The sequence below is a fragment of the Palaemon carinicauda genome, chromosome 33 (assembly GCF_036898095.1).
Source record: "Palaemon carinicauda isolate YSFRI2023 chromosome 33, ASM3689809v2, whole genome shotgun sequence".
Classification (NCBI taxonomy): Eukaryota; Metazoa; Arthropoda; class Malacostraca; order Decapoda; family Palaemonidae; genus Palaemon; species Palaemon carinicauda.
In genome coordinates this window covers 11,136,497-11,159,096 of record NC_090757.1, presented here as the reverse complement: position 1 = coordinate 11,159,096, position 22,600 = coordinate 11,136,497, and the positions used below count along the sequence as shown (strand labels likewise).

Genomic DNA, 22,600 nt, shown 5'->3' with positions numbered 1-22,600 from the left:
AAGACCGTCTTGAGAGTGAGATCCCTGTCTACTATATCCTTCAGGGGTTCGAACGGGGGACCACTTAAAATTTTCAATACCCTTGCCAAGTCCCACTGCGGCACCCTGGAGGCCTGCGGAGGGCAAGCTTGTTCGAAGCTCCTGATGAGCATAGAAATGTGCCTAGAGGTGCCCAGGTCGATGCCCTTCAGTAGGAAGACTTGGCCCAAGGCTGCACGGACTCCTTTGATAGCTGGAATTGACATGCCCACTTTGTCTCTGAGATGCACTAGAAAATCCGCGATATCTGGGACCGAAGCTTTGAGAGGCTTGATGTTCTTTGAGGCACACCATTTCGTAAAAGTGGCCCATTTTGCTTGGTAGACCGCTGCTGAAGACCGTCTCAGATAACGTGACATCTTTTCTGCAGTACCTGTTGAATATCCTTCCTTCCTCAGGAGCCGCTCGATAGTTCCCAGGCGTGAAGGCGTAGAGACTGAGGATTGTTGTGGAACCTTAGAAAGCGTGGCTGCTGTAGAAGATCTGGCCTGTCGGGTAGAGGCCACGGAGGAAGACATGCCAGGTGCCTTAGATCCGCGAACCACTCCCTCTCCGGCCACCAGGGCGCTACCAAAGTCATCTTTAAGTTTCGGGCTGTCCGTACTCTGTTGAAATTACACCATGGTGACCTAACTGCCGAGGGCTCCACGGAGATATCGTACACTACACACACAAGCACAAACTCTGAAAAGGAAACTTACTGATTTCTATACTCAAATATATACATAAACACGAAAAAATGTTTACATATATATTGAGTAAAAGAAAAGTAAGTGATTAAGTAAAGACAAAACAAACAATGGCTGCCAAGCGAGGACAAAGACAGAGACGTCTGTCCATGTCCGAGCCAAAAGTGAAAGTGAAACAGTTCACCGGTGTGTGAGGGGGGGAGGGGTAGCTAGCTACCACTCCCCTACCCCCCCCCCCTGCTAACTAGCGCGGGGGTAATACACCCTCGTTAAATTCTAATGGCTCGCCATTTCAGCTACGCTAAAAGGTAAACCCAATGTAAATAGCGTGGTTTGTATTTCGGTTACGGAACAAAGATCTTTTCATTCACACAGACTAAAACCGGGTAACAATGCCCTCATCCTTCTGCTACTTGTCCAATTAGGAGCCTGAGGTTAGACCAGCTGTTGTGCAGCCACCACAGGGCCGATAGAAAACGTATCGAGCCTCCTATGTGTCACGTCTTGCAGGTAGTGGGCCGTGAAGGTGGTCTGACGCTTCCACACCCCAGCTTGCAGGACCTGCGTCACTGAAAAGTTCTTCTTGAAGGCCAAGGACGTAGCTACGCCCCCAACACCATGCGCCCTAGGGCGCCGTGACGGAGGAGGATCAGAACTCAAGGCCAGGTGGATCACCTTGCTGATCCAGGCCGAGATGGTATATCTGGTGACCCTCCTCTTCGTTGCCCCGGTGCTAACAAACAAGGCTCGCACCTGGGGCCGGACTGCAGCTGTTCTTTTCAGATACAACCTCAGACTCCTGACTGGGCACAGTAGGAGATGGTCTGGGTCATCTGTTACAGAACGAAGACTCAAGACCTGGATAGAGTCGAACCTAGGGTCCAGCGCTCCCGGGTTCTGAGTCTTAGCCACAAACTCAGGGACGAAGCTGAACGTTACCTACCCCCATCCCCTTGAATGGGCAACGTCGTAGGAGAGACCATGCAGTTCGCTGACTCACTTGGCCAAGACCAAAGCTAGCAGGAGCACCGTCTTCCAGGTAAAGTGGCGATCAGAAGCCTGGCGCAATGGTTCGTAGGGAGGCCTCTTATGAGACCTGAGGACTCGAACCACGTTCCAAGGAGGAGGTCTCACCTCCGACTGAGGGCAGGTAAGTTCATAACTCCATATGAGAAGAGACAGTTCCAGCGAGGAGGAAATGTCCATTCCTTTGAGCCTGAAGGCAAGACTTAGGGCTGAGCGATAGCCTTTCACTGCCGAGACTGAAAGGCGCATTTCTTCCTACAGATACGCAAGGAACTCCGCTATTGCTGGTAAAGTGGCATCGAGGGGAGAGATACCCCTTCCACGACACCTAACACAGAAAACTCGCCACTTCGCCTGGTAGACTCCTGCGGATGACGTGCGCAGATGGCCAGACATCCTTTCCGCAACTTGTTGCGAAAATCCTCTCTCTTTGAGGAAATGCTGGATAGTCTCCAGGCGTGAAGTCGAAGCGAAGCTACGACTTTGTAGAAGATGTTAGAGTGTGGTTGTTTGAGTAGCTCGTGACGTGGAGGGAGTTCCCTCAGGATCTCCGTGAGGAGCTGCAGAAGGTCCGGAAACGACTCTGCATGATGCCATAGCGGAGCTATCAAGGTCATCGAGAGATTGACCGATGTTCTGGTCTTGTTGAGGACCCTCCTCATCAGGCAGAACGGGGGAAAGGCGTACACATCAACGTTGTCCCACCGTTGTTGGAAGGCATCTTGCCAGAGGGCCTTGGGGTCAGGGACTGGGGAGCAGTACAGCGGAAGCTTGGTGTTCAACGCCGTAGCGAACAGGTCCACAGTCGGGGAACCCCACAAAGTCAGGACTTTGTTGGCTATCTGAGGATCCAAAGACCACTCGGTACTCACTATCTGCGTCACTCTGCTCCTACTGTCGGCGAGGACATTCCTCTTGCCTGGAATGAAGCGAGCCGCAAGTGAAATCGAGTGGACTTCGGACCATCTCAGAATCTCTACTGCAAGATGGGATAGCTGCTCCGAAAATGTACCTCCCTGCTTGTTGATGTAAGCCACTACCGTGGTGTTGTCGCTCATCACCACTATGGAGAGGCCCGCCAGGACTTGGTGGAACTTCTGAAGGGCCAGGAAAACGGCCTTCATCTCCATCAGGTTTATGTGAAGGTACTTTTCTGATTCTGACCACAGGCCTGAGGCCTTGTGGTCCAGAACGTGGGCCCCCCACCCCTTGTTTGATGCGTCCGAAAACACCATCAAATCCGGGGAAGGGACGAGAAGATCCACTCCCTTTCGTAGGTTCTCGTCTGCCACCTACCACTCGAGGTCCGCTCGTTCTGCAGATCCCATGGGGGATCAGGATGTCCGTAGAGTCGAGTCCTTGACTCCACCGAGACTTCAGTCGCCACTTAAGGGATCTCATTGAGGCGACTGTTGGGGACGAGACGGGTCAGAGAGGAGAGGTGGCCGAGGAGACGAAGCCACGATTGGGCTGGGAGTTCTTCTCGATTGAGGAAAGGTTTCATAACCTTCCTCAGCCTTGCTATCCTTTCGTCTGATAGGAAGGCTTGGTGGAGATTGGTGTCTATGATCATGCCTAGATATACCAGTTTCTGAGAGGGCTGCAGAGAGGACTTCTCGAGGTTTACCACGATCCCCAGATCCCGGCAAACTTCGAGATGCTTGTCTCAGTGGCGAAGAAGGGATGTCTCAGAGTCTGCCAGGATCAGCCAGTCGTCCAGGTAACGAAGGAGACGGATGCCGATCCTGTGAGCCCATGAAGAGATGATGGTGAAGACTCTGGTGAACACCTAAGGCGCTGTGGAGAGACCGAAACACAGCACCTTGAACTGGTAGATCTTGTCGTCTAGGCAAAATCTCAGGTACTTCCTTGAAGACGGATGGATTGGGATCTGGAAGTACGCGTCCTTCAGATCCAGTGTGCACATGAAGTCTCGCGGTCTCACTGCAAGCCTGACCGCGTCTGCCGTCTCCATGCTGAACGGAGTCTGCTTGACAAACCCGTTCAGGGTCGAGAGGTCGATGACTGGTCTCCAGCCTCCAGACGCCTTTTTCACAAGAAAGAGTCAACTGTAGAAGCCTGGGGACCCGTCCACGACCTCCTGGAGAGCGTCCTTCTCCAACATGGTCTGGACTTCGGCCCGGAGGGCCTGCCCTTTTGCCGATCCCATGGCAAAAGAGCTCAACGACACTGGATTCGCTGTCAGGGGAGGTAGAGATGCCATGAACGAGACGCGATACCCTTGAGAGATCACGGAGATCGTCCAGGTATCCGCCCCGAGTTGCTGCCACTTTGCTGCGCAACTCTGAAGGCATCCCCCCACTGGTGGACATGCAGGGGGATTGCCACCCATAGCGTTTCCAGCCTCGGCCGGTAACTCTAGGGTTCTTGCCTCCCCTGGAGAACTTCTTGCTCCTCCTGCTCTTGGCAGGAAAGGGCTTAGACACCTTGGGCTTCGCTGCTACGGTTGTCTTCTTCGTGTCCTTGGTAGCGGGGCTGCTGGACTGCCGGAGGCTTGTAGGGCCTTGATGTCAGGGCCCTATGGATGAGGGAATCCTGGTTGGATTTCCTCCACCTCTCGGCAGTGAGCTCCACGTCCTTAGGCTCGAACAGGCTCTTACCGAGGACGGAAGAGTGTCTGAGCCTACTAGACTCCGCGCTGGGAACCTTATGGTGGAACCTCTCGGCCACAGCGTCCCGACAATTAAGGATCGTGTTGGCCCACAAGCTCAAGACTTGGTGGGACAGGAACTCGATGGTCCGAGTGCCCGAGAGGAGGAAGGTTTCCAGCACTTTCCTGGTGCTTTCCTTGGAGAGGTCCTCGGACCGCACCAGGATGCCCAGAGACCCCAGCCAGATGTCGAGCCATGAAGCGGCCTGCATGGCGCACTTGATGACCTTCTCCTGACTCTGGATCTCAGTGGCTGAGAAGGACACATGCCGGTTGGAGGGATTCCCCCTGTGAGTTCTTCCACGGAGTGGTGTAAGGGAAGACTCAGCGAAGACTCCTCGAGGATCTCGAAATACCCCCTCTGATGGACTTGAGGAGGAGGAAGGAGCTTATTCCCGGCACTCGATCTGCTGGAGGAGGCAAGCTCCGCGAGCTGTCCCTCGATCTTGTCTCTGGCACTCTTCATCCCCTGAGACCAGGGCAAAGCTGCACTGGCCCTAGAGGGTTTCTGAGTGCCATAGACGCGGTCCAGAATCGTGTCCTTCCCTTCACGAGGTGGGACCTCAGGGTCTGGGATCCCGTTTAGATTCCTCATGAGGGTCAGGACTTGCCAGAACGCATGTTCTGACTCCTGGTGCTCGCCTCCCGACGGATTTGCAGCGAAGTCTCCCGTCCCCAAGGGCTCTTCCTGGGGGGACACGTGGGCATCCTCGACCGCTCTAGGCTGTTCCTGCCTGATCCTGGCTGACAATTTGGGAATCGTCTTAAGAGTACTTAGGCTCCCTCCTGGGCGGGATACAGGACTCTAAAAGCAAAGGAGGCAGGTCCTTCTCCACCTCAGGACGAGGGGACCTCTTGGAAAGAGGAGGAACTTCCTCCATTGGTGCGATGGGGAAGTCTTCCTGCTCAACCGACTCTCCTGAGGAGAGGTACTCCTCCTCCGCAGGGGAGGGCGAGGAGGTCTGAGGTGGAGTAGGAGCCTTACGTAAGGATCTGCGCGGGGACAGCCTAGGCCTCGGAGGAGATCCACGGGAGAGACTCCTCTCTTCCTCTTCAGGGGGGAGGAAACTGCCGCTGGCTCGTGACCCGAATCAGAGATGGCTGGCTTAATCGCCCGCACGAGTGCTCTGAGAAGGGTGTCAAACCAAGGCTGCTGTCTGACACTCCCTCTGGAGGGAAGGGGATCGACAGATCCCTATGAGGAGTCAACGAACGAGGGTTCGCCTTCAGGGCTGGAAAGGAAAAATCTCTAGACCTGACCGGGGAGCGCTCCCCCTCTGGCGAGCACGCTGGTCTGCACTTGCGGGGAGGGGAGCGCGACAAGGAAGAAACCGCCTGTCGGCAATCGCGCTGGGGCTCGTGAACCGGGTCGCGCACAGAAGGGTAGCGCGATGCTGGAAAATCACACGCAGGTGGATGGTCAGGAGCGATGGCGCGGTGGCGACAGAGCGGACGCGCGCAGCAGCGTGAGTGGGAACAAGGCCGCGAGAGCGCGTAGGCGATGGTGTAGGCGTACGGCGATCAGGAGCTGGAACAGGAGAAGGCAGCGACCTGGTGCGGCCCCGTAGGGCGAGAGATGACAGGGGCGCCTGCGCGCGTGTCCGGGAGAACCGGCTGAGGGAGCGATAGCGCTGTAGCAGGGTCGCGAGCGACCTGGGGGCGAAGGTCGGGAAGGACCTGTCTATTCGCCTGTGGGTGCGCTAGTCGCTAGTTGCGCTGGCGATTGTGGGCGCGCATAGCGCGCATCAGGAACAGGTTGCACCGGAGTTCGCTGTTTCGGAGGTCGCGCGCTGCGAACCACGTGAGGGTATTCTGGGGCAACCACTGTTGCCTTGAACACAGGCACAGGGCATGTAGCTGGAACAGGACGCGTTGGTTGAGCATCGCGCGCGATTGTGTCTGTAGCAGACTCGTGCGGTTCCAGAGGCGGCCGTGAGCGCCCGTGAGCGCCCGTGCGCTGACTTGGCAACCTCTGGGGCGACGCGCTTAGTCGGAGCGACGCGGTGAGTCGAGTTTGAGAGCGCGTGGGCGCTGGTACAGGAACTGCGCGCGAACCTCCCTCGTAGCGCGAGCCTCCTTAGGTGAGCGCAATGAATCCAAGGCTACACGTGGGCGCGTTGGAGAGCACATGAGCGCAGGAGCTGGAATCGCGCGGGGACGCGTATCGCGTCTCTCCCCCGAAGGGCGCGACGAGTCCGCAGGGACCTGAGGGCGCTTGTGCGCCCACTCAGGAACCTTTTGGACCGCGCGCGATGGAACAGGAACTGGGGGCGCCGAAGCGCTGGCAACGGTGGACGCGTAGGCACCTTGTCAGGAACTGGCCGCGTGTGCGCAGTTAAGCGCGGCGGCGCTATATCAGGAACAGGGCACGTCTGTGCAGTTGGGCGCTTGCGCGCTACATCAGGGACAGATGCTGATGGGCGTGGGCACGCAGGGGAACCATGGCGCGCAACAGGAACAGTGGCACAAACGCCTAACGGTGAGCGCCGAGGGGCTATGTCAGGAACATCAGGAACGACAGCAGGAGGCGCAGGCAGAGCCTTACGCTTAGGGGCGAGAGGCGCAGTTTTGCGCTCAAGTCCCTGAGACCCAGAAGGGCCTGGAGACTGCGCAGTGGCAGACTCAGGAGGCGCGTAAAGCGCGTCAGCAGCCTTGGATGTAGAAGATCGAGGTGAACCTTGTCCCGAAGGCCGACCATCCTCCGACAGGGATCGCGAACGATCCCCGGAGAGGTCTAGGTTGGTAGCTGGCAGGACAGGAGAGCGGCAAGTCGTCTCCTCCGCAGAGGACTGTGGTGACGACAAGCCGAAGAGGCGCCTCCTAACCCCTTTGAAGGGGGAAGGAAGACCTCTACGGCAAAGGGGAGGGCGAGCCTTCCGCCTTACTCGCCCACAAGGGGTCGTGGGATCAGCAAGCTGACCATCATGGGGCCTCCGAAGAGGCGTCTCTACCAGAGAACTCCCCCGAGAGGGAGTCTCAGTGGAAGGAGAGACCGTAGGACTAAGCTCCTCCCTCGAAGTATGTTCAGAGGGGGAGACAGAGCCTTCCGCTACCGCAGCCACAGGAACAGGTGTTTGGACAGACACACGGGATGTTTCCGAAACAACAACGTCAACCACAGACAGAGGATCTATCTCCGCCGTAGTTGACGATTGTTCGGCGGCCACAACCCGTTTGATCATGTCAAACAGGACTTCCTTGGAGGGCGAACCCTGGAGCCCCAAAGAAGCCCAAAGCTGAAAAAAGATCATTGTTAGAAACAAACACCTCCTCCGAGGGGGAAGGGGCAGCTGCCTCGCTATGGGAGGCAACGACCTCTCCCTCACCATAGGATCGGTTAATGACATCAACAACATGACGGTCTACGCTACCACTCGCCGGCCTCTCGGAAGAGGCCGCCCGAGCGGGAGCTTCGGAGGAGGAATGGGCGGCGGAAGAAGAAGACCTGGGATTTTCTCTCTTCTGAGAAGCCTCAGAAGTGGAAAGATCCCTTTTAGCCTTCTTACGTCGCCGGGCAAACCTCTCCCACTGGGAGGAAGACCACTCCCTACACTCAATGCACAAATTAGACCTATCACACCGTTGGCCCTTACACTGAGGGCATAGGAAGTGAGCATCCGTTTCTACGGCCGACATAAAGGTCCCACAAGGGCGGCCGGGAAGTCCAGGCCAAGTGGGCATAAGGAGGAGTAGAGGCCAACTTCACACACAAACACTGAAAGAAAAAGCAAACAAAAATTATGGCAGTCAAAAGAGAGAGCGCTGACAGGTCTGTCGTCTCTCCGAGCCAAAAGTAAAGTGAGTTAATCACCAGTGTGTGTGAGAGGGGAGGGGTAGCTAGCTACCCCTACCTAACCCCCGCTAACTAGCGGTGGGGTAGGAAACCCTCGTTAAAACTTTATGGCTCGTCACCGGCTGCGCCGAAGTAATTACCCCACCCCCATGTAAATAGCGTGGTTTGTATTCAGTTACGGAACAAATATAAGTTCTCCATTCATGGTAACCATGTAAAAAATGTGATTTTTTAAATATAATTCTATATGTTTGGAATATCTTTAATATCCATTTGAACCTGAAAATATGGTATTTTCATTATAAAATAAATTTTTCAACATACTTATCTGGTAGTTATATACTGTATATAGCTTACGTCCCTGACGTCACGGCAGAAAATTCGAATCTCGCGCCAATCGCCGATTGGATAGCCAGGTGTAACGCCCCTGCACCCTAGCGAGGTACCTAGGAACCATTCCAGGAACCCTCATATATTCCATGCCTCTAGTCTCTTAGAGGGGAGGAGGGTGGGACTTTAATTATATATAACTACCAGGTAAGTATGTTCAAAAATCTATAATGAAAATACTGTACCATTTTCAAACATAAGACTTACCCGGTAGTTATATATATAGCTGATTAATACCTTTGGTGGAGGGTTAGAGACAGCTAGTATATCTAGAATTTTTCTCAAGAGTTAATTAAAACAAACTTAAGGGTTCGTACCTGATAAGGAAGCTGACTTCAATGATTCTCTGTCTCATTATGTCTGCTAGCCTTATGAGATACAGCGATCCTCCCAGGGGCTGAAGATCTCGTAGGGACTGTCAAACCAGTGCATATACCTCATTATGACAGAACCTCCTCCAATAACCAGTTCCGGGCGCTCTTCAAGGAAAAAATTGACCACCTGACTAAAATCAATGATTTTGGAAGACTGACACAGTCTCCTCAAACCACCATAAAAACAAATAAAAGTTCCAAGAGAAGAAGAGGTTATTGGGATTATGGGAACGTAGTGGTGGATCCTTCAACCACTACTGCACTCGCTATCACGAATGGTCCCAGAGTGTAGCAGTCCTCAAAAAGAGTCTGGACACGATTAAAATAGTGTGAAGTGAACACAGATTTACTCCCCCAAAAGGTTGTGTCCATAATACTCCACCACAATTCTGCTTGAAGGTCATTCAAGTTGTTATAGTACTAACCTCATGCGTCGTGACCTTAAAAACTTGAGGCCAGTCTCACTGGGATGTATATGAGCCTCTCTTATAAGAGTCTGATGAAGAATGAAAGGACATTGACATCTGATAACGAGGGCTTCTTAATCGAGCACCAAAGAGCTTTCGACTTGCCTCGCAACTCTTTCATACTGCCTGGGTAGAACTTCAGGGTTCTTACTGGACACAGGACTCTCTCCAACTCCTCGCCAACCATATCCAAAAAATTCGGAAATTCAAAAGCCTTAGGTCAAGGTTGAGAAAGGCGGTCATTCCTGGCGAGAAAGCCTAACTGCAATGAGCATATAGCTTTGTTATCTCGAAAGCCAACGTTTTACTAAACGTATGAATTAACTGATTCTTTTAGATGTCACCAGACTAACAAAAAAAAAAAAAAAGTTTTCATTGAGAGGTCCTTAAAATGAAGATGAAAGCAAGTGCTCAAGCTTGTCACTCATAAGGAACTTCAGGATTGAGTCCAAGATCCAAGCTGGTGAATCCTGGTTGTTTGATGTTTCAAACAAGTTGAGAAGTTCCTGTAGGACTTTATCAATCGAAAGGTCCAAGATACTGTGTCTGACAACAGTCGCTAACACACACCTGTATCCCTTGATGGAAGCGGATGAACAAATGAGCTTCCTTCGAAGGTAAAACAGGAAGTCAGCAATCCGAGTTGTAGAGATACTGGAAGAGAAAAAACAGAGTTGACTCTGCACCATTCTCTAAAGCTTCCCACTTGGATTGATAAATCCTGATGGTAGAAGTTCTTATTGCACTTGTAAAAGACTTAGCTGCCTCTTTTGAAAACGTCTAGATCCTGTGAGGTTTCAAAAGGCTGAAGGTAGCCAGAAGAAAAGCTTGGAGACTAGAAAGGTAACTTTCCAAGAGAGGTTGTTTGAGTAAAACTACTCTTAATAGAAGACTTCTAGGAGAGTCCACCATCCATTCCAGTATCTTTGTGAACCATCCTCTGAGGGCCAAAGGAAGGCCACTAAAGTCACCTGGTCCCTTCGTGTGACACAAACTTTTGTGTCACTTTGTAAGGAAATAGAACGAGGAACGTACTCATCCAGATTGGACCAGACTAATAGGAAAGTGTCTATGTGGAGACCAGACTAATAGGAAAGCGTCTATGTGGAGACCAGACTAATAGGAAAGCGTCTATGTGGAGACCAGACTAATAGGAAAGCGTCTATGTGGAGACCAGACTAATAGGAAAGCGTCTATGTGGACTGCTTTGAGATCTGGCACTGGAGAGCAGTAAGATTCTAGCCTCTTTGTCTGGTAAGTCACGAATAGGACTATACAAGAACGACACCAAAGTCGCCACAGATTCTTGCAGATTTCTCGATGGAGTGTCCATTCTCCAGCTAAGACTGTTCTTCCAGAAGTTCTTCTCTTTTTTAAAGAACCTTGTTAGAAGGAATACATTCTTCTCCTTAGCCCAGATGAGAAGACTCCTCCCAGTCCCGAAAAGAAACCTTGAGTGGGTTCCGTCTTGCTTGGCAATGAAAGCCAATTCTGTGGTGTGATCGGCATAGACCTGCACCACTTTGTTCCAAACTGACCCTTCAAAGCTTTTTGAGAGCCAACTGGACTGTCAACAGTTCCTTTGGGTGTTGAGGAAGCTCTTCTGATCCTTTATCCAAAGTCCCGAAGCTTCCAACTGTCTAGTGTTGCTCCCACCCCGAAACCAAGGTGAGAGGACACAACACAAGGTCTAAGATCCTCAGTTCAAAAGGAGTGACCTTCAGGAAGTTTGACTGGATCGAACCACCACTGAAGGCAACTCCTTATAGCATCCTATAAGAGATGCATATCGACTCAAGACCTTCTCCTTGTCCCAAAAGATTGAGGTTGAAATGGAGAGAATAAAGATAACTCACATAAGGATCATAGCTTCTAGCTTCTGACTGGCCAGGAATAGAACCCTGGTCCAGGAAAACTAGGATGAACAGTGACATAATGGTCACCAAGAAAGAATCAGTCTTCCCAGGGAGAAAACCCCCTCCCCAAGAGGAGAGGTTTCCCAACACACTCATCCACTTCCTCGCAGAACACTTCTGTATCTTAGAAAGATTGCAGTTTCAAGAAGGCTTGCTCCGTTCTAAGAGGAGACGTAAAAGCCCGAAAAAACTACTCTGAATCACCATCCTTAAATAAAGTATTTTTTGTGATGGTGTCAGAAGATCTAACAGAAGTAGTGACGTTGTGTTTATCAGGATACATGTATTTAAGGTCCTGACTCCTGGCGTCAAGGAAACTCAGATCACCGGCTATGTCGCAGCGTTGTACTACGGCTAGACGCTCGATAAAAAACTTTCGTGATCAAAGAGATCGGAGCTAAGGCATCCTTGATCTCGACATTCGATTCGACTAGTGTCACCACGAAGTCTGAGGTTCTCATGTTCAATGTCAGGCCTCCTTCATGATCTCCGACGTCGAGCGTCCTGAAAGACGGGGCGCCGAGCGTCCTAAAAGATGGGGCGCCGAGCGTCCTGTAAGACATGGCGCCGAGCGTCCTGAAAGACGTGGTGCCGAGCGTCCTGAAAGACGAGGCGGCGAGCATCCTGTAAGACGTGGCGCCAAGCTTCCTGTAAGGTGTGGCGCCAAGCGTCCTGAAAGACGTGGTGCCGAGCGTCCTGAAAGACGAGGCGTCGAGAGTCCTGCAAGACGTGGCGCCGAGCGTCCTGCAAGACGTGGCGCCGAGCTTCCTGCAAGACATGGCGCCGAGCTTCCTGCAAGACGTGGCGCCAAGCTTCCTGTAAGACGTGGCGCCGAGCGTCCTGTCAGACGTGGCGCTGAGCGTCCTTTAAGACATGGCGCCAAACATGCTGGAAGGAGTGGCGCCGAGCGTCCTGGTGTCAAAAGAGACTCGTCTAGATTGCAGTTTCAAGAAGGCTTGCTCCGTTCTAAGAGGAGACGTAAAAGCCCGAAAAAACTACTCTGAATCACCATCCTTAAATAAAGTATTTTTTGTGATGGTGTCAGAAGATCTAACAGAAGTAGTGACGTTGTGTTTATCAGGATACATGTATTTAAGGTCCTGACTCCTGGCGTCAAGGAAACTCAGATCACCGGCTATGTCGCAGCGTTGTACTACGGCTAGACGCTCGATAAAAAACTTTCGTGATCAAAGAGATCGGAGCTAAGGCATCCTTGATCTCGACATTCGATTCGACTAGTGTCACCACGAAGTCTGAGGTTCTCATGTTCAATGTCAGGCCTCCTTCAGGATCTCCGACGTCGAGCGTCCTGAAAGACGGGGCGCCGAGCGTCCTAAAAGATGGGGCGCCGAGCGTCCTGTAAGACGTGGCGCCGAGCGTCCTGAAAGACGTGGTGCCGAGCGTCCTGAAAGACGAGGCGGCGAGCATCCTGTAAGACGTGGCGCCAAGCTTCCTGTAAGGTGTGGCGCCGAGCGTCCTGAAAGACGTGGTGCCGAGCGTCCTGAAAGACGAGGCGTCGAGAGTCCTGCAAGACGTGGCGCCGAGCGTCCTGCAAGACGTGGCGCCGAAATTCCTGCAAGACATGGCGCCGAGCTTCCTGCAAGACGTGGCGCCAAGCTTCCTGTAAGACGTGGCGCCGAGCGTCCTGTCAGACGTGGCGCCGAGCGTCCTGTCAGACGTGGCGCCGAGCGTCCTGTCAGACGTGGCGCTGAGCGTCCTTTAAGACATGGCGCCAAACATCCTGGAAGGAGTGGCGCCGAGCGTCCTGGTGTCAAAAGAGACTCGTCTAGTTGACAGGAAAATGCAATTCTTCTGAAAGGTTCAAAGTTATCTGAAAATCCTTCATGAAGATCGTAAGAAAGAGCTCTGATAAATCAATCGTCCAGATACAGGGAGGCTCTGATGTCTCTTAAGTGCAGTATTCTGCTACATTTAGAAAAAGTTTAAATGCAAAGCCTGCCTCTTAAACTCCTCTTTAGAACTGTGAGAGAGATCTATTGGAGCTAAAACTAAAGGAGGTTTTCCTATGAAAGGAAATTGGAATCCTCCTTCAGAAGATGTACTGACCAAAGGTCTGCTCCCCTCTTCTCCCAAGATTGCCAGAAGTTATGTAGTCTGGCTCTACTGCCTGAAGGCGAAAACAGTCAGACTCTGCTTCGCCTTGTGACAGGCTGACATGAGACTTCAAATAGTTCATGATTTTGATGTCTCCATGGAGAACTTTGACTTCTGAATGAAAGCATTGAGAGCAGTTACATCCAGGACCGGATAAAAGCCTCCCTCTCCCAAAAGAGAGACATTTGATGTTGCAAAGTCTGTTTTGCAGAGAGGTCTTATCAGAGTAACTAACAAAGGAGGTTTCACTAGGAAAAAGATTTCGCATCCAACCTAAAGGAATAGCACGGACCTCAAAGTTATCCTGCCCCATTGTCTGGATCCCTTAAGAGATTCAGCGATCCACCAAGGAGGCTGTAAAAATCTCTGTGGGGCTGCCACAAGGTCCTCGACCTTAACGTGGTTAGACCTCCACCCTTGCTATCCTGGAATACCTGATAAGGAAGATGGCTTCATAGGTTTATAGCTATTTTTTCCTATTGGAGTCCTTGGGCTTAAAGCATCTTACTTTTCCAACTAGGGTTGTAGCTTAGCTAGAGATAATAATAAAAATAATCTTGTACCTCAGATACAAGATCTAGAGGCCAGGTTATTCAGAGTAAAAAAGAAAGCTGTCTTTCCTTGGTGCTTCTGAGACTCTAAACAGTCTCCCACCATCCTTAAAGCTTCATTGATGACCACGTGTAAATTCAAGAGGGTGGCGAACGTGGAGCCACAGGCATAAAATAATTTGGAAACTAATCATAAAAACTTTCATGAGTTTCTAAATCAACTGAATGACGAAAGGAATAAGGATCTTCTCCTTCTGAGAATCTCAAATTCAACAAGAGAAAAGTGATCACCAATGTCTTCTACTGACAAAGATCTTGTAAGACGTGGCGCCGAACGTCCTGAAAGACGAGGCGCCGATCGTCCTGAAATACGTGGCGCCGATCGTCCTGAAAGACGTGGCGCAGAGCGTCCTGAAACACATGGCACCGAATGTCCTGAAAGACGTGGCGCCGAGCGTTTTGAAAGACGAGGTGTCGAGCGTCTTGAAAGACAAGGCGCCGAGTGTCCTGAAAGACTTAGTGCCGAGCGTAAAATTATCTTCATTACGTCACTCGGCGCATTCAGTTCTTCAGAGGGTTCTCATGGCCGACTGGCGCTCTGGAACAAAAACCGTGTCTATGTTGGTTCGTAAGCATTATAGTATTGCTAATATTAGCAAATGTGATGCAAAGCAAGACTCTAACAGCAAGGTTAGTAGCTTAACGTCCAATGCTCTTTGCTTTCCCATGGCAAGGGCGAGCATTCTTGGGGACGTCAACAGGAACACTCGAGAGGACGTCTGCTCGTGAGCTAACGCCTCTCGTTTCCTTTGGCCGATCGACATTACTTCTCCCAGGGGTTGGGGAGCTTGGGAGAGGTCTAAGGCTAGGAAAAAACCTCCACTGTGCTGAATAAATTCACTGCACTAATTTAGCACTGAAACTTGCACTTTTAACTCTTACACAAAAGACCATAATTAGTCCTGCCCGTTGTGATAGATCTTTCTCTACTGCCAAGGGCTTGAATGAGAATGCAAAATCGTTTCTAGTTCTTGCTATATAAAAATATAACAAAATATTTTTTATAAAATATTATCCTGATATTTTCATTGTAATTAAATGTTTGAACACACTTACCCGGTAGTTACATACAACTACCGGTATAGATAAATGTTCTACATACTCACCCGGTAGTTATATATAACTACCGGGAAAGTTACATGTTATATGATTCAAATGAACAGATATAGGAATAACATATATAAATGTAAACAACCCTTAATTCTTAAAGGTTCCCAAAAATAGTGATTTGTTATTATTAAAATTAACAGATATCGCAATAACGTATATATATATATATATATATATATATATATATATATATATATATATATATATATATATATATATATATATATATATGTAAACAACCCTTAAATCTTAACGGTTTCCAAAAATATTGGATTGCTACACTTTACAATTGGAACCCATATGTGAATATACGAATAATACTAGAATCCCAACATCGAAAGAAAATGAACAACGATATCAAGAATTGTTGGGACTGCATCGTATTTTCATGAGAACTACGCAGCGAAAATTAACAATCCGCTAGTTCTATTTAATCTTTGAAAATATTATCGATGATTTAAAGAACGAATACTAAAAACACAAAAATTTCTAAAAAATTAATATAATCTTTTTATATTAAAAGTTAAATACTTATTGTAAGTTAGATTTCCTTTTCAATCTTTACAAGAAAAAGCAAAGAAAAGAATTATGCAACATATTACGTAGTACTATGTTGCTTACGTCACACGATTGTGAAGTCATAGAGATGGTGGAACGATCTCCGCCTCCATGTTAAAGAGTAGGTTCGTAGTTTTACAGTAGGGGGAATGAACTCCCATTCCTACCTCTGTTAAGATACAAACGTAGTTAAAGCACTAACACTCAGTAAAAATAAAATCCAACAAGCAAATGCTAAAAATAAATGTACATCACCAAGATAACTGTAATATACAGGTTAAAGCGAGTTAAAAATCCAACATCTTGCCGCTAGCGCGGCAGGGAATATATGAGGGTTCCTGGAATGGTTCCTAGGTACCTCGCTAGGGTGCAGGGGTGTTACACCTGGCTATCCAATCGGTGATTGGCGCAAGATTCGAATTTTCTGCCGTAACGTCAGGGACGTAAGCTATATATATAACTACTGGGTAAGTCTTATGTTTAAAATAATAGTTTCAAGAGATATATTTTCCATGTCACTTTCCCATTAAAGCAATTATCAAAATCATTGTCAGTAGCAGAAAACATAGGAGTTTCAATCCTGAGAGGATATAATACCTGAGGGGCTATGTCATAGCCTAACCTGACTTGGATGCCATGTCCTTACTTATGGGTGGGTGGGTCCGGTGACTGGACCTTAACCTAAGGCAGCACATTCAAAATTTATCATCACTATTACATGGCGATGAAGTCAAAGTCTTTTTAGAAACTAAATTTCATCATCGAATAAGTAAATTTTACTTATCTCGAAAACATTGTGCTTACGGGACCAGCTGTATAGAAGAAAATCGTAACAGTAACAAATATGTGGTTACGTTAATTGTAATTACATAAGAAGTGGAGCCTTTGTATATCGACAGACAGAACCTCCTGCGTGCATACAATACCACCTAACTAAACTTTCTCACCCAATCTAACCTAAAAGCTAAGTCCTTGCCTTTAACCTTACAGGGGGGTAACATCCCCAGAAGAACGCAGCCCCTACAGACTGCCATATTCTTAGGGATAGGGTTGTAAACAAGTATTATTGGGAATGGGCGTCATCATACATACATTATTATTATTATTATTAAATGCTAAGCTACAACCCTAGTTGGAAAAGCAGGATGCTATAAGCCCAGGGGCCCCAACAGGGAAAATAGCTCAGTGAGGAAAGGAAACAAGGAAAAATAAAATATTTTAAGTATAGTAACAACATTAAAATAAATATTTCCTATATAAACAATAAAAACTTAAACAAACCAAGAGAAAGAGAAACTAGATACAACAGTGTGCCTGAGTGTACCCTCAAGCAAGAGAACTCTAACCCAAGACAGTGGAAGGCCATGGTACAGAGGCTATAGCACTACCCAAGACTAGAGAACAATGGTTTGATTTTGGAGTGTCCTTCTCCTAGAAGAGCTGCTTACCATAGCTAAAGAGTCTCTTCTACCCTTACCAAGAGGAAAGTAACCACTGAACAATTAGCCTACAGTTCAGTAGTTAACCACTTGGGTGAAGAAGAATGGTTTGGTAATCTCAGTGTTGTCAGGTGTATGAGGACAGAGGAGAATCTGTAAAGAATAGGCCAGACTATTCGGTGTCTGTGTAGGCAAAGGGAAAGAACCGTAACCAGAGAGAAGGATCCAATATGGTACTGTCTGGCCAGTCAAAGGACCCCCTAACTCTCCAGCGGTAGTATCTCAACGGGCGGCTGGTGCCCTGGCCAACCTACTAAATATATATATATATATATATATATATATATATATATATATATATATATATATATATACATATATATATATATATATATATATATATATATATATATATATATATATATATATCAAGGTAAAGTTATAGATACAAACTGTTTTTTAGTAGAAAAGCTTTTCCGTCTGTAACTATAATAAAAACAAACATATATATATATATATATATATATATATATATATATATATATATATATATATATATATATATATAGTATTATACAAATTAAAACAACATAAGCTTGACGTGGCTTAAAATCAGTCTTCAGCAAATAACAATAAATCAAATAAATAGATTCACTTAAATACATTATGAGCATATGAAAGAACTGATCAAACTTACATCATATCTTAAGCAAAAACATAAAATCTTAAATATAGTAAAGAATTCTACGATAAAGTAAATATATTGTATAGCGATTTCAGACAGCAAACGTAAAGATTTGGGTTCCGAATTTTCTTACCTTTTTAGGCATACTATTCAATATGTCAAGCAATTTCTTTTTATGACTGTAATTCCGGATGGTAGATCGTAGTATTTGAAGAGTTGCTAATGGTACTGCATTTACAGATAATATTCTTTTAACAACACATGATGCAAGGTACATTTCCCTGACGTTGGTCAAGCATGCAGCCTATGCCTAATACCGTGTTACCGGACGAGTTGCTCGATATAAATTAATTACGGGTTAAGTTGTAAGAAAAATATAAAATTCTCCTTTTAACTTACCATCTTGTGAATAATTTTATAAAATTTAACTTTATATACTTCATCAATATTTTGGTTATTCTTAAATTTGTAATTTTTAGTTAAAACTTTATAGATAATAAACTTCTATTCCTTGTTTTATAACTCGTATATATAAAATAAAACCATTCGATATTCTGTAATATTTTTATGAAAATTTTATAGATGATAAATAGACCATTTTTTGTTTCATTATACACACACACACAATATATATATATATATATATATATATATATATATATATATATATATATATATATATATATATATATATATATATATATATATATATATATATATATATATATATATATATATGTATATATATATATATATATATATATATATATATATATATATATATATATATATATATATATATATATATAGATATATATATTATATATATATATATATATATATATATATATATATATATATATATATATATATATATATATATGTGTGTGTGTGTGTGTGTGTGTGTGTGTGTGTGTGTGTGTATGCATGTGTAAATTATTAATATTATTATTATTATTATTATCATTATTATTTGCTAAGCTATAACCCTAGTTGGAAAAGCAGGAAGCTTTAAGCCTACGGACTCTAACCCGGAAAATAGTCCAGTAAGGAAAGGAAACAAAGAAAAATTAAAAATTTTAAGATGAGTAACGACATTGAAATATCTTCTATGTAAACAATAAAAAATTTTAACAAAACAAGAGGTAGAGAAACAAGACAGAACAGCGTGCTCGAGCATACCCTCAAGCAAGATAACTCTTACCCAAGACAGTGGAAGACTATGGTACAAAGGGTACGGCACTACCTAAGACTAGAGACCAATTGTTTGATTTTGGAGTGTCTTTCTCCTAGAAGAGCTGCTGGCCATAGCTAAAGAGTTTCTTCTACCCTTAACAAGAGGAAAGTGGCCACTGAACCATTACAGTGCAGTAACCCCTTCGGTGAAGAGGAATTGTTTGGTAATCTCAGTGTTTTCAGGTGTATGAGGACAGAGAGCAAGTGAAGAATAGGCTAGACTATTCACTGTGTGTAGGTAAAGGGAAAATGAACCGTAACCAGAGAGAAGGATTCAATGTAGCACTGTCTAGCCAGTCAAAAGACCCCATAGCTCTCTGGCGGTAGTATCTCGACGGGTAGCTAGTGCCCTGGCCAACCTACTTTCTACTATATATATATATATATATATATATATATATATATATATATATATATATATATATATATATATATGTATATGTATATATATATATATATATATATATATATATATATATATATATATATATATGTGGAGAATTTTTATGTGAATGGTTGAGTGGGAACTTAGTCCAGGAAAGTCTCCCTACGGCAATTACCCAAAGCTCAACAGGGGAGGATAATGAGCACTTACTCTCGGGACACAAACGCCCTGCTAATACTTTACTGCCATAGTTCACTGACCGTCACTCTTAAATACAAAAGGAGGCAATTTTACTGTCCAGAGGCCGGAGAACTCCACACAATTTTGAAATAATTTATGGCCTACTCTAGCTTTGTCAGGGCTAGAGTCATCTCACTCTAAGGCTCTGTTTCGATTCCGTCCCAGTGACCCCAGTGAGATGCTGTACAGGTAACTTACGTTAATGCAACTAGAGACAATAAAAAAAGGGGGGAACAGTGGAGTATAAAAGTATAAAGTAAAGTTAAATGGGGATCTTCACCTTCAAAGCACTAAGTTAAAGAGCGTACACTCGCTGATACCAACTCACCTGTTTAGAGTAGGTTACTCTCAACACCTTGGGTACTTCTGACCCGTCAAATAGTATAAATTAGCTAAATTCATATAGTGTGGTTAAAGATACCAAAATGTGTAATCTATTCCAAATGATTTATTACAGAAAAGGGAATGGAAATAACTCGATGATTTTAACACAACAAATTAAAAATTGGAAAAAAAATATCAGTAACTCAAATATAAGTTTTACATGTGATAAAATGAATAAGTGAATTTACAACAAAAACTTGAAAACGTTGAACGGAATTAACACGTGGATTAAACCTCAAACAGAATAAATAAGTCAAAACATTCTGATCAACAATTTGTGCGGTAGGATGCTGTGAGGTCTCAACATGTGGTCAGTGACCTCAAGCAATTACCAAGATCAAAAAAATATGAATACATTAATTTCCATGCACGCAGCCCGAAAGATGTAATGCCAAATAATACCTAAACTTAACTTATGAGAAATTGAAACTTATCTAAAGGGGGAATGGCCATTAGTTAAACTCACAAGATTTTTATATGTTGTGGGCGCCCGTGTCCTAAATGTGACGGTCTTCAATTTGCTCACTAGGCCTACAGTACTTAATTTGCAGAGTCAACGGCCCCCTCCAAGCTCTCCAACTAGCCCCCAAGACTGGAACCGACGTGCTGTAGAATTAGCAGCTATGCACTAACACTGGTCATTTGCTTGACCTCTTCTACGACGTATTCTTGGCTAGTTATTGTGTAAGGGGACAGGCTAGTGATGGAGAGTGGGAGCACGAGGTTGACATTGGAGCCTGACTGGGCAGCTCCGTTTCGTACCGTGGCCTGTATGTTTGTGAGGTCGAGTTCAGGTCAGCTGCGTCCTCCTTTCTTCCCAAAAAAAAAAGCATATCTTGGTGCGTAGGTCTACAGTCTTGAGATGCCAACTCTCATTTAGGACAGGCTCAAAAATCTTGTGCCTTGTGAATTTCAAGCAACACACTTATTTAGAATACAAGGAGAAATCTTGCAACTCCAGGGGGCAAAGATAATCCTAATTCTAAACAATTGGCATACAGAATAAAAATGAAACTAAAAGGTAATTTAGCAAGTCGGGCTTACGTGTGTGGACAACCATACCTCCTAGACTAGCAGACTTGAGTTGTAATTAAGAGATTTAAAATACTGTACCTAAATACTTACGGTAGAATAATGTATACAAACAACACAAAAGTATTAATCTTGGGACACTCGCTTAAGAAAGAGACATTACTCACATTTTTCCCAACCGTGACGTCACGAACAATAACAAAGTCTACGTATTAACTATGAAGAAGAAGAGTAGTGAAGAAAATTCTTCACACCCTGGGGATAAAGGGAGGAAAAAGAGAAGGGTTAGTGTAGACTAATGCAATGTGGATTAGGTGTTAGTATATGAGATGAGTATACTAAATGAATAAAGAATAAATGTGACTAGTTGCGCTATGTTATGTCAGCAATTGGCATTAAGTTGAACCGCGTACGAGATGAGTGCGAAGTACGATTTACAAGCGAGAGTCAAACAAAATTGGTACGTATACAAGCGGAAGTAAAACAGAGTTAACTGTGACTTAGTACAAAAGGGTAACTACAACTGCAAGATAAGAGCGGAGGGAAGGACAAATCAAAAACTTCAGCAGTCCTTCACGTGGTTGAGGAAGACTACGTAAAGCTACTACAAGATCTCCTGGAATAGGGCTCGCGCACGTTCAGCAGAGGCCCGTGTAGGCCTGGCGTGGCGAGGCGCCGCGATGACTACAGGAGACCTAGCTTCGGCTGTGGTCTCATCATTTCTCTCGGCCAGTTGGTCTCTAGGAGGACTGTCGAGATTTTCGAGAGGAGGGGTGTTAGGAGGTTCCTCCTCACTTGGTTCGGATAGCGTTTGGCCATTTTCGTTAACCTCCAAAGGTATGAGTCGGTTGACTGGACGTACATACTCTCCATTTGCAGAGCGGACCTTGACTGTTCTAATGTGTCCATCTCGACCTGGGTATACTTCGAGTATACGGGTCAAAGGGTACTCCTCTCGATTGACCTCGTCCAGAATCAACAAGCATAAATCTCCAACTCTAGGAATGTTCGGGTGGAGGCGACTAGACTTCTGGTGTCGTTCTCGAAGGGAACTGACATAGTCGTACTTCCACCTCTTCAGGAATGTTTGCAGCATGTTGGTCAGCTTCTGGTAATCTTTGCGGAGGATGTCCCCTTCTCGAAAAGTAGGATCAGTCAAGTCAGCCAGGTGGACTTGAGGTGCTAATGAGAGGGTTCGACCATAGAGTAGGTGGCTTGGGGTCAAAGGAGTATCAGTGGGGTCGTCAGCATCCAGATATGTTAGAGGCCGATCATTCACCACGCATTCTACTTCTCGGACCAAGGTCACAAACTCATCATACGTAGGGTGGCAACGGTAAGTGGCTTTGCGCAAGTTGAGTTTGGTAAACCCAATCAAGCGCTCGTAAAACCCTCCTTGCCACGGGGCTCGAGGAGTGATGAACTTCCAAGTGAGGTTGT

At 46.2% G+C, this 22,600-nt stretch overlaps 1 protein-coding gene across 1 annotated transcript in view; it reads right to left on the bottom strand.

The window, feature by feature from the left end:
• Nucleotides 1–18,204, bottom strand: part of RNaseZ (ribonuclease Z) — a 79,128-nt gene extending 60,924 nt beyond the window's left edge. Inside the window, exon 1 of the mRNA XM_068356745.1 lies at nucleotides 18,017–18,204. Coding sequence (XP_068212846.1) covers nucleotides 18,017–18,160 — 144 coding nt within the window. The 5' untranslated portion in view covers nucleotides 18,161–18,204. The remainder of the gene's footprint in view (nucleotides 1–18,016) is intronic.
• Nucleotides 18,205–22,600: the final 4,396 nt, after the last annotated feature.